Source organism: Leuciscus leuciscus (assembly GCF_965113295.1).
Source record: "Leuciscus leuciscus genome assembly, chromosome: 2".
NCBI classification, from domain to species: domain Eukaryota; kingdom Metazoa; phylum Chordata; class Actinopteri; order Cypriniformes; family Leuciscidae; genus Leuciscus; species Leuciscus leuciscus.
The window spans coordinates 42100136-42113100 of NC_138726.1; the positions used below are offsets into that span (position 1 = coordinate 42100136).

At 40.0% G+C, this 12965-nt stretch overlaps 1 protein-coding gene across 8 annotated transcripts in view; it reads left to right on the top strand.

The window, feature by feature from the left end:
• Positions 1-1045: 1045 nt before the first annotated feature.
• Positions 1046-12965, top strand: part of herc1 (HECT and RLD domain containing E3 ubiquitin protein ligase family member 1) — a 47004-nt gene continuing 35084 nt past the window's right edge. For 5 of the 8 annotated variants that reach the window (XM_082149699.1, XM_082149700.1, XM_082149703.1 and 2 more), the window contains exons 1-14: positions 1046-1274; positions 3063-4006; positions 4110-4205; positions 5839-6036; positions 6129-6440; positions 6557-6653; positions 6966-7109; positions 7249-7376; positions 7499-7643; positions 9102-9273; positions 9490-9624; positions 9816-9981; positions 10081-10206; positions 10314-10520. In XM_082149699.1, the coding sequence (XP_082005825.1) occupies positions 3092-4006; positions 4110-4205; positions 5839-6036; positions 6129-6440; positions 6557-6653; positions 6966-7109; positions 7249-7376; positions 7499-7643; positions 9102-9273; positions 9490-9624; positions 9816-9981; positions 10081-10206; positions 10314-10520 (2841 nt within the window). In that variant the 5' untranslated portion in view covers positions 1046-1274; positions 3063-3091. The remainder of the gene's footprint in view (positions 1275-3062; positions 4007-4109; positions 4206-5838; positions 6037-6128; positions 6441-6556; positions 6654-6965; positions 7110-7248; positions 7377-7498; positions 7644-9101; positions 9274-9489; positions 9625-9815; positions 9982-10080; positions 10207-10313; positions 10521-12965) is intronic. The other 3 variants (XM_082149701.1, XM_082149705.1, XM_082149706.1) reach the window with 1 other exon arrangement.

A 12965-nucleotide genomic window follows, 5' to 3' on the forward strand; every position in this document is an offset into this window, starting at 1 on the left:
AGGGGGCAGCGTTTACATCTTATTTCCTCTGGAACCCACAGATATGTAGTCCATGAAAAGTAGGTTTAGTTTCATCCATACTGTCTATGGTTTCATCTAAAGGCCTCATAATGTGTTTGTTGTTAGATAACTCTGAGGGCAGTGACTCACTGGTGTTTAGCTGTCCCTTATAAAGGTTGGACAGGTCAGGGATGATCGAATGTTTTGTTGCAATTAAAGAACAAACGTGTGCCAATTCTAATGTTACACAACCACATCCACCTTTTATTAGACTGCATAAGCTTGCACGCGCACTGCTGTGTGTACTCAGATAGTTCTGGACAATGTTTATCTGTACGTGTGCAGTAGCCACCAATTTTTTAAACCATTATTTTTGTTTTATGCATTCTGTACAATGTTGTCCCACTAAAAAATAAACTTAATTTCTTATTTAATTATATTACATAATCGAGTTGAAATGATAAATTATTGTTACGTTTTAAATAGATAAAAACAAAAATGTTTTTTTTTTTTTATTATTATTAAGTTTGACTGTTTTCCTTATCAAAATGTGTTCCAGTGACACGAAAAAAGACACAAAAAGACTAACTTCAACTAAAATTAGAAATGCTGCCTTGACAACTACAGGGAAATTATTGCAAGTTAAAGCAGCCTACTTCAATTAGACTACTGAAACTGAAAAATAAAATAAAAATAATAAAGCTAGAAATACCATAAAAAAAGAAAACGAATAGAAATGACAATAACAATACCAAACCTTACATTTAAATGAAGATATAAATATAAACTGAAAATATAACAATAAAGGCTAATTCAAAATATTAATATATTATAATAGTATGTAAATAATACAAAAATAACACTGTTCACTGCAGCGTGGTGTGAATTTTGCATTGAGGGTGTGCGCATTTCAAATAACGGACACCACTAGCATATTGTTTATAAATTACACAATATATATTTATTCTAAAGGACAGGTATGGTTGCATATAGTCGCTCAGGGCTGTGAGCGCTGTTTTTCTGTGCAGCGGGTAATGAATGATAGGGAGGGACTGAACGAACACTGAGCCTGCTGCTTATTTCACAGTAGCTGAGTCGAGAGGGATTGAGCACTGCTCACTCCCAACTCTCAATTATTCAGCCTAACCAGATCCTCAATCCAGCGATTACGAGTCTTTTCTATCATGCACGGTCACATGCAGGTGCCGAGGGATCATTAATCACCATGAAAGCCACTTTCGTTCATTCACTGAATAGGCCTTTGGCAGTTTATGGTAAGCTCCAGCCTCACCTTTTCAGTTCTTTATTACCACAACAGCCGACAGGTTCAAACCATTTCAAATGTGACATTATGTTTAGCCTAATCTTCTGAATTGGCATCTCTGTTTTTGTAGCAGCATTTGTGTCAAATGCATGCCTTGTACATGGGCCAGATGTTTGTTTGGGTGCATGATTTTAATGTGAAATATCAGCAGCTGAGCTGACTCATGTAAAGTGAGTGGCGGAGGGAGTTGATCACAGCCTGGCAACCACCGACAAGCAGCTCTACAGCCGGGCTAATGCGCCGGGCTACCTGTGCTATATAGTCCTATAAGTTACTCACAAGACAGTCGGTTATTTTACTTGAGGCTCTATCAATGTGATAATTCAATCTAGGCCCACACCATAAGTTGTGACGTTAGAGAACCATTTCAGTGTAGTGGATTAGCTTAGCTTGTTGGCTTCTACTGGTCTGTTAGCTGTTCTCATGCTAACAAGCTAACAACGCCTATAAGTTCCATTTCACTCACAGACGTTTGCATAGAAGTAACGTTACACTCCTTTTGAATACATATAAAATATGCTGCAGATGTCGTATAATAATTTAAGTTGACAGATGTTCCTCGAGAATGTATTTTACGTACGCTGGCTATGCAAGGCAAGCTATGTGATAAGATGGGTTAGCCAGCTGAATGAATAAGCAAACCACAAGGTTGTCAAAGCCCAACACCGTTAATCGCAACGCAAACAGCTGGGTGGAAATGTCACCCTAATTTTCACATACAATCAAAGTGCTTATTAGCAAGATATGATAATGTTCGGAGCAGAAGAATGGCTTAAAATAACCTCCTTTGCTGTTTTACTAATGCTTTAGCTGACAACCTGTAACTTATAGAGTCAAGTATGTCATATTATATAACTGGCTGTAAGAACTTGCAAGACTGTTTTATCCTTATGACAAGCTGAAGGGTAGATCAGATTGGAAGATACACCCAGGTTCCTTATATTTCCCCAGGTACTTGTGGAGAATAATCAAAATTCTGTGTCTATATAGCACCAAAAAAAGGGGGGTGTAAACAGGTGTAAACCATGCATACATTAGATATGCATGTCTCTTTCATTAGTGTCATACTTTTGGTCAGGTTTTCAACAAACCATAGTTAAAAGAAGATCAGACCCAAAAAAGTCTAACGTCAACCTGCTTATGAAAGTTTGCTGACTAGATAAATAAGTTAATAATCAATGGGTTGACTCAAGACCTACATTTATACATGTGTTCATGCTGAGTAGGCAGAGGCTGTCATCTTGCTGAAAGTATTCCAGGCATCGTTAGGAACATTTGAAAGATGACAAGTATGTGTCATCACAACATCATCAACAATTGATGAACTTTCTAGTTCTGAAGTCCATTTCTCAGAATCAAACTGGTTTTAGGATGAATGCATATTTCATCATCACTTTGTATTGTTAATCTTTGGTTATGGACCTTGGTATGTACAAGAATGTGGAGAGATAAACTTATAGAGCTAGAGGTTAAGGTTAACAGTTAAGGTTTAAATATTGGTTTCGAACCAATGTTAGAGATTGTTTTTAATTTGTCTTTATCAGTTCATATTGTACACTACCATTTAAACATTTGGGATCGGTATTATTTTTGAATGTTTTTAAACGTTTTCCCACTTAATTGTGGTTGCCCACTTAATCTTTAATATATTTATAACATAAAAATAGTTATTGACTTATCTGTATCAAATATTGATGTTTATGTGTCCCTTAAGTCACTGTACCTCTTTATCTCTCAGATGTGAGGGTGAGGGTGTAAGGTGGCACCATGGCTGTGATGATACCACCAGTAAAACTAAAATGGTTGGAGCATCTCAACAGCTCCTGGATCGCTGAGGACAGCGAGTCCATCTCCACCCGTGAAGGCGTCGCTCTGCTGTATGGCAAGCTGCTGGCCAATAAGGAGGTGGTTCTTCTCCCTCAGCAGGTGCTATGTTTGAAGGGCCCTCAGCTGCCGGACTTTGAGCGAGAGTGTCTGTCCAGCGATGAACAGGAGCATTATCTTGACGCGCTGCTGGCCAGTCAGCTGGCTCTGGCCAAGACAGTGTGCTCGGACTCGCCCTTCGCCACTGCCCTACGTAAACGCCTGCTGGTCCTGCAGCGGGTTTTTTATGCACTTTCCAACAAATACCATGACAAGGGCAAGGTCAAACAGCAACAGCACTCGACTGAAAATACTCTGGGTTCTGCAGACTTACAAGCAGTTAACGAGAGGCCGCGCTCTAGTACAGACGCCCTCATCGAGATGGGCGTGCGAACGGGTCTTAGCTTGCTGTTCGCTTTGCTCAGGCAAAGCTGGACGCTTCCTCCAGCCGGTCCAGGGATCAACCTCTGCAACGATGTCATCACCACAGCCATTGAAGTGGTGGGCTCTCTTCCACCACTCTCCTTGGCCAATGAGAGCAAGATTCCTCCAATGGGTTTGGACTGCCTGGCCCAAGTCACCACGTTTCTGAAAGGGGTGACCATGCGGAACTCCGGGGCTGATGTGGTGGGGAGGAGGCTGGCATGTGAGCTGCTGCTGGGCTTGGCAGCCCAACGAGGGTCACTGCGCTACCTGCTGGAGTGGGTTGAAATGGCCCTGGCAGCATCAGCCGGTGTCAGCAGCCTGGAGCAGAGCCAGGAGGGGCTGATGGGATATGACTGCTTCATGAACATTTTGATGCAGATGAGACGTTCACTGGTACGTCCTCACTAAAACTCTCATACACTAACACCAATCTGTTTACACAAGTGTTTTTCATAGTCTTGGATATTGTGAAATGACTGGATGTCTGGTGTTGTAGGGTTCATCTGCTGATCGTAGCCAGTGGAGGGAACCAACACGCACGCCTGATGGACTCTGTTCCCTATATGAGGCTGCACTCTGTTTGTTTGAGGAGGTAACATACCCATTCATATATTTATGTAGGCCTATATGTGTAGTATAGATAAGAAGAGGCCATGCCATTTGAGAGTGTTTTAAAAATGTTTTTTTTTTTTACATGAATTACTCATTGAAATAATAATGTTATTACAGTGTGGGTATTTTGATATAGTCAAATATAGTATGATATAGTCTTTATGACTCTTTAGTCTTTATGGAGAATATGGAGCTCATACTCAAGGAGGAAAAATACCCAGTTTTATTCTGTAGCCTAAACTGAGCAAAAATAGGCAATTTATACATTACAGTGATGATTGTGAGATGCACAAATAAACATTCCTTAAATGAGATTAATGTATCATATTTGATACTCATTTGAAAATTTTTCTAAAAAATTATGTATGGATGATCAAGTTAACCTTACCTACCTTCTTATTATGTTGATAATTTAGAGGTCTTAAGTATATATATAGGCTTTATAGGGTTAAGAAAACAAAACTATTTGAATGTTATCACTCTTATTCTGTTGGGAATGTAGGACGTCTTTCATAAGGACTTTACACATTCAGTTTATTTCAAGTTCTCAAGAGTCCAAATAAGCAATTGTTTATGACCTAGAATAGAGTGAAATGGTTGTAATGTTTGGTGATGTAATTCATCAACACAAAAGAGTCTTTGTTGTTTTCTGTTAATTTTCTCATCCTTAAAAGGTATCAGCTGCTGCCAATGCTCAATGTGCTACCATAACAATACATGGAAATATGGACCAAAATAAATTTAAATAAATTTAGCAACGAAACAATAATATATAAATGGGGACTTGTGGGAGCATTTTAACATAAATGTTTGCAGCTAAATCTGCCCTTTTTTATATGCTATTGATTTCAGATGTTTATGACGCCCCCTAAGCCAAACCTATTTTCGGATTGGACTAAACATCACCTTAAGGATGACAATGATTTTTACTTGTTAAATCTTGGTACATCAATGAAGAGAGCATGAACAACATGCTCCTTGACCTCATAAAGTACTTCACAAACTACAAAAATGGCTATTAATAATTACAGAGTCCTTTAGGTTATATTGACATACCAAACGTGGTAATTAAGTAATATAAATCAAATAAAAACACTGATAAGAAAAAGAGAAACCACTCACTGCTCTTGGCAGGGCAACTTTAGCTGTAATATTTACATTTACAAATATTGTACATTGTAAATATTTGCCATTTACAACCAAACATTCCCAAAAAATTGTATTATAGGTCTGCTTTTCTGTCAAACACATAAAATAATTATTAATGTATGAATGCATATGTTAATTATTCAGTGCAGACTTTTAAAAGAAATCCACATATATTTTCCTTATACCTGTCCATGATATCATTATTGCTGTGAGTGATTTTCTCTCATATTTTGTCACCCAAAAATCCAGTTTCAACTGCCGTAGTGCACAATTAAAAGAGAGTTTCTGCTGCTTTAAGCTGCAATCTATAACATGCTGCACAACAAATCTGTCCTGCTGTATCTAAAAATAGAATATTAGTCATTTATATCATGCCAATTCTTAACATTATTATTATTTTTATTTCTAAAAGCAATGCGTTTGTCACTCTCGTTTTGTTTCAAATCGGTTTCCCGATGTTATAGGTGTGTCGCATGGCTTCAGACTACTCAAGAACTTGTGCGAGTCCAGACAGCATCCAGGCAGGTGAGGCGACCATGGTATCTGAGACCTGTGAGGTCTATGTGTGGGGCAGCAACAGCAGCCACCAGCTTGTAGAGGGCACTCAAGAGAAAATCCTCCAGCCCAAACTAGCTCCCAGCTTCAGTGATGCACAAACGGTAGTAAGCATCTTCATATTAACTATTCATACTGTATTAGTATCCTCATTTTTGCCCACAGTGGATATTTGATGACTACATCTCCTGTCTTTTAGATTGAAGCTGGCCAGTACTGCACATTCGTCATCTCCTCTGATGGTTCAGTCCGAGCGTGTGGGAAGGGCAGCTATGGCCGCCTGGGACTGGGCGACTCAAACAACCAGTCCACTCTTAAAAAGCTGACATTTGAACCTCACCGTGCCATTAAGAAAGTATCATCATCCAAAGGCTCAGACGGCCACACGTTAGCCTTCACCGTTGAGGGGGAGGTGTTCAGCTGGGGTGATGGAGACTATGGCAAACTGGGTCATGGCAACAGCTCTACCCAGAAATACCCCAAACTAATACAGGGCCCTCTACAAGGAAAGGTACTGAATTCATGCAGTTATGCATCACTTGAGCTATTTGGGCACTCTAAATGGACCTGTGTGTTTAAATGATTTATGTTTTCTGTGTGTGTGTGTTTGTGTGTGTTTGTTTGTAGGTGGTGGTTTGTGTTTCAGCAGGCTATAGACACAGTGCTGCAGTCAGTGAGGATGGAGAACTCTACACCTGGGGAGAGGGCGATTTTGGCAGATTAGGTATATAAATATTTATTATACATATTAAAAAACTGTTTGCACAAACTATTTTCAACATTGATAATAGAAATGTATCTTGAGCTGCAAATCAGCATATTAGAATGATCAATAGATCATGTGACACTGAAGACTGGAGTAATGATGCTGAAAATTCAGCTTTACCACGACAGGAATAAATTACATTTTAACATATTATAAATAGAAAAGTTATTTTACAATATTACAGTTTTTACTGTATTTTGGTCAAATAAATGCAGGAAAATAAATTAAATGTATGCTTGTATCATTGATTACATTTGTCTACACTTGTAGGTCATGGTGACAGTAACAGTAGGAACATTCCCACGCTAGTTAAAGACATCAGTAATGTAGGTGAGGTGTCCTCTGGAAGCTCCCACACCATTGCGCTGTCTAAAGATGGACGTACAGTATGGTCCTTTGGAGGCGGAGACAATGGTAAGTTGAGTGGGCCTGTGCCACTTGTTCTGCTGTTGTTCTGCAGCCACTTGTTCTGTTTGAGACAATCTTATTCTTGAATTCTTAGTCAACATATAATTATTGTACTCTGTGTGAACTTGCTGGCATTTATCTGCAGGTAAACTGGGTCATGGTGACACCAATCGTGTGTATAAACCCAAGGTGGTAGAGGCGCTCCAGGGAATGTTCATACGCAAAGTATGTGCTGGCAGCCAGTCATCTCTGGCTCTCACCTCTACTGGTCAGGTATGACACATTACTAAGCCAGAAATGAATGGCACAATTTGAGTTCATGTTGACTGTATTGACTCTAATGCAGTGGATATTCATTATAAAAACACCAGTTATTATGTATATGTAATGTGCAGGTATATGCTTGGGGCTGTGGTGCGTGTCTTGGCTGCGGTTCATCCGAGGCCACAGCTCTAAGGCCAAAGCTGATCGAGGAACTTGCCACAACCAGAGTTGTAGACATCTCCATTGGAGACAGCCACTGCCTTGCTTTATCACATGGTAAGGGATCACTGCAAACCCATTGGATTGAAATGGCCCTATCTGGTATGCTTAAGTGGTTGATAGTGCAACAACATTCCTAAAGAGAACGAGCTGTTTCCGTATAGGGCTGGACAATTAATTTACTTTTATTTTCAATCAGGGTTCCCCGCAGGGTATTTGAAAGTCTTAAAAGTCTGAAATTAGTCTTTATTATTTGTTTTTTTTCTGCTAGGCATTAGGTCTGCCTTAAATCTGATCGAGAAATATAGGCTTTTAGGAGGTGTAACACCAAGTATTTGGTAGTACCGGTACCCAGGTTGCAGCTTGACTGTTATGTACATCTTTTTTATGTAAGTGACCGTGCAGGCTTCACCAGAGATGAGTGGGGGAGGGGGAGTTGCTTGGGTAAAGACAGCGGGCAAATTCGAGAGAAAAGGGGAAGCCAAAATGTAACACTCAATGGCTCGAAGGTTTCAGAGATGGTTGGCAACAACTACGGACCGCAATGCAGCAAAGTGCAATTTATACCGCAAGACATTCGGTACTATGGGAAGGTGGTTGAATCTCAAAAGACGACAAACAAAACTCCAAAAAAGGCTTCTTCTCTTACAAGTTTTGCACCATAAAACTGGTTTGATTTAAAATGTGCAGCAACCTGATAATACGAGATAATACAAGATAATACGATTGTTGCACCACATTCTGTTTCACAATGATTCGCTTGTTTTGTTTATAAATTATTGTTATAAAACCAGTGCACCCCTACAACGGTGTGCTTTTCTCCCCCTCCCTAAACTCATTCCCCACTAGGCTGTGGCATGTTTAGTTCAGCTTGAGCCAAGATGATGGAAAGAGAGCCTTTGCGCAACACAATTTTTGCAACATATTTGGTCTTATTTATTTTTATTCATAATTTAAAATATTGAATAAATGTTTAGTAGTTTTCAGTAGGTTGTGATAGCACACTATCACTATATCCTATTTATTTTGATGTACTTTATATTATTTAAAAACAACAATTTTTATTTGATCTAATTTTTTACAAATTTTTAAGTGGTGTGTGTATATATATATATTTATATTTGATTTTGCAATTACAGTAAATTATCATTAGAGTTTGGTTAGGTTTGTGATCCTCTTCAAATATTCTTTTCACTTTCAGTGTATTGTAAGCTCAGTAATCAGTGGCTGGTGATTAGGTGCTGTTGGTTTTGTGAGTCTTCTTTTTTAGAGCTGTACTGGGTTGTGTGAACTGTAGTTTGAGATAGTGGAGGAGGGGGAGGTGGGGGGTCAGATTAGTAGCAGAGGGGTATGTGCTGACTCAGACTCAGATAAGGTGAAGCGTGTGGGGCCTCACACATGATGTCACAGACAATTTGACGCTGTGTACTTAAACAGAACATGTGCAATTCACATGTATTACGAAAAATGGTCAGATAATTTATTTATTTATTTTTTTGCATGTTTTTGATAAAGACAATGAAGTGTATGCCTGGGGGAATAACTCCATGGGTCAGTGCGGTCAAGGGAATTCCACCGGTCCCATCACCAAACCCAAGAAGGTGATTGGTTTAGATGGAGTGGCTATTCAGCAGATCTCTGCTGGCACATCCCACAGCCTGGCATGGACTGCCCTCCCGAGAGACAGGTTAGCAAACCAGTTGAATCCTTTCATAACCCTCTGTTAAAAAAGAAATGCATTTGTTGTACCTTGTATGTGAAGACACAATATATTTCAAATGCATTTGTGCCTTTTAGGTTTTAGTTTGTTGAAGCCTTTTGTCGTGTTCTGTTTTTCTTCTTTCTTCTAACTCACTTTTCAACATTCCTATATCTATGCTAATAATCGTATGTGTATATACAGGCAGGTGGTGGCCTGGCATAGGCCGTACTGTGTGGACCTGGAAGAAAGCACTTTCTCTCACCTCCGCTCGTTTCTGGAGCGATACTGTGACGGCATCAACAACGAGATCCCACCACTGCCTTTCCCATCTTCCAAGTGTGTATTCTGCCACCACCCTAGACGAGTGGAGCCTGCTTTGTTTTTAAGTGCATTAATATAACTGGAAGATTACTGCTGCTAATGTGATTTTTGTTGAGATCAAGTTTCAATTGATTTTCCAAACCATCCTGAAGGTTATTAAATATTGAGAGTGTGTCTTTTTGCACAAATTTGTTTTGGGCCAACAGGGAGCATCATAACTTCTTGAAACTATGTCTACGGCTCTTGTCCAACCACTTGGCTCTAGCGCTGGCGGGGGGCGTGGCCACCAGTATCTTGGGACGGCAAGCGAGGCCACTCCGCAATCTGCTTTTCAGACTTATGGATGCATCAGTACCTGATGAAATCCAGGAGGTTTGTGTATACATGTGTTTTGCCACATATTTGTTGCTGTGGTGGTTTACTGTGGCCTGTGTTTTTCTCTGATCAGTGAAAATAAGTTGCGTTTTGTAGGCTGTCATTGAGACTCTCTCCGTGGGAGCCACAATGCTTCTGCCTCCTCTGAGAGAGAGAATGGAGCTACTGCACTCGCTCCTTCCTCAAGGACCAGACCGCTGGGAGAGCCTCTCAAAAGGACAGGTACATGTGTGTGCCTGTATGAAAATAAAATGCAGTTTAAGTTGCTTAACTTAAAGAAGCATCTGTTAGTCATGCTCCTAAGAATGTGTGTGCTTTCTCTGTCTCAGAGGATGCAGCTGGACATAATACTCACTAGTCTGCAGGATCACACCCATGTGGCATCTCTGCTGGGTTACAGCTGTCCTCCAGATACTTCTGAGCCTTCCGCTCCACCCTCTGACTCTGTGCCTGGCACTCACTCTGATACACATCCTGACACACACTTGGCAGAGATCCTCATGAAAACTTTACTCAGGAACCTGGGATTTTACACGGTCAGTCTTTAGCATATATTTTAGCTCTGGTCTTGATTTTAACGTTTATATTAAAGCAGCACTCAGTAGCTTCGGGACTTCTTCGCTGTATTCTCGCTTTTTGCTCGCAGGTTTCTCTCTAGAGCTCCCCCCACAGCTTCGGAATAGATATTTGACAACACTGTCGTAAAAACTCGTTGGTGATTCTCAGACACCAGAGGCTATAGATCAACGACATCAAAGCAGATGGGACGTTCTTTAAAACGTCTTCTTCATTCGGGTTCGAACAGCGTGAGGGAGCGCAATAATGACCGCATTTTAGCAGATTTCTTTTGGCCGTAAAGCAATTGTTTACATCGCGAGACCTGATATCACGCGAGACTTCCTGACGCAGCGGCCGGCGGCCCGCCGGCTCAAAGTTGCAAGTGCGTATTTTCCGCTCACGGGCACCAGGGGGGTGCGAAACGACCACCATTCAACCCGAAATAAGTAATATAACCATTCCAATGACTCCGAAGCTGTTCAGTTAAGGTAAAAAAAAGTTACTTAGTTCACCTTTAAATTATCATTCATTAAAAAATATCTCAAATCTGTGTCTATAAATGCATGTTGTTATTGGAACAATTTGCAGGTAATAATGGTGACTTTATGTTTAACAAACTTTTAGTACGCAAAACTTGCTTCATTTTGAGACTGGCATCACTGAAATTAATAATGAAGTTCAGAAAATGATTGAGATGTTGATTCAGTGACCACTCTCTTGGATTCAGTGAGTTCATACAGTAAAGGATTCACCAGACTAATTCAAACCAGTAATTATTTTTAGTCTTTTTTTTTTAATGATTCATTAAATGAACCAACTCATACTGTAAGTCATTTGTTCCTGAATCAATACATTTCCCTGTTTTTGCATGCAACCTACAAATAACTCAATAGAAATGCAAGTTTTCTTGCCTTTATTTTGCAGTACATATATCATATTTGTATACTGATGAACCCATATAAAAAAAAATATAAAAAAAAAAAATATATATATATATATATATATATATATAGTACATATATATATATATATATATATATACATATATTATTAGGAACACCATACTAATACTGTGTTTGACCCCCTTTCGCCTTCAGAACTGCCTTAATTCTACGTGGCATTGATTCAACAAGGTGCTGAAAGCATTCTTTAGAAATGTTGGCCCATATTGATAGGATAGCATCTTGCAGTTGATGGAGATTTGTGGGATGCACATCCAGGGCACGAAGCTCCCGTTCCACCACATCCCAAAGATGCTCTATTGGGTTGAGATCTGGTGACTGTGGGGGCCATTTTAGTACAGTGAACTCATTGTCATGTTCAAGAAACCAATTTGAAATGATTTGAGCTTTGTGACATGGTGCATTATCCTGCTGGAAGTAGCCATCAGAGGATGGGTACATGGTGGTCATAAAGGGATGGACATGGTCAGAAACAATGCTCAGGTAGGCCGTGGCATTTAAACGATGCCCAATTGGCACTAAGGGGCCTAAAGTGTGCCAAGAAGACATCCCCCACACCATTACACCACCACCACCAGCCTGCACAGTGGTAACAAGGCATGATGGATCCATGTTCTCATTCTGTTTACGCCAAATTCTGACTCTACCATCTGAATGTCTCAACAGAAATCGAGACTCATCAGACCAGGCAACATTTTTCCAGTCTTCAACTGTCCAAATTTGGTGAGCTCGTGCAAATTGTAGCCTCTTTTTCCTATTTGTAGTGGAGATGAGTGGTACCCGGTGGGGTCTTCTGCTGTTGTAGCCCATCCGCCTCAAGGTTGTGCGTGTTGTGGCTTCACAAATGCTTTGCTGCATACCTCGGTTGTAACGAGTGGTTATTTCAGTCAAAGTTGCTCTTCTATCAGCTTGAATCAGTCGGCCCATTCTCCTCTGACCTCTAGCATCAACCAGGCATTTTCGCCCACAGGACTGCCGCATACTGGATGTTTTTCCCTTTTCACACCATTCTTTGTAAACCCTAGAAATGGTTGTGCGTGAAAATCCCAGTAACTGAGCAGATTGTGAAATACTCAGACCGGCCCGTCTGGCACCAACAACCATGCCACACTCAAAATTGCTTAAATCACCTTTCTTTCCCATTCTGACATTCAGTTTGGAGTTCAGGAAGATTGTCTTGACCAGGACCACACCCCTAAATGCATTGAAGCAACTGCCATGTGATTGGTTGATTAGATAATTGCATTAATGAGAAATTGAACAGGTGTTCCTAATAATCCTTTAGGTGAGTGTGTGTATATATATATATATATATATATATATATATATATATATATATATATATATATATATTGCTGTGGTTTTTGTCAACCCGTTAGGATATTTTTGAGAACAGGGGCATGCAAAAAATTGTAAATCATATTTGATGAAATTCAACTAGTACTCTTGTCAGCCTAGTGC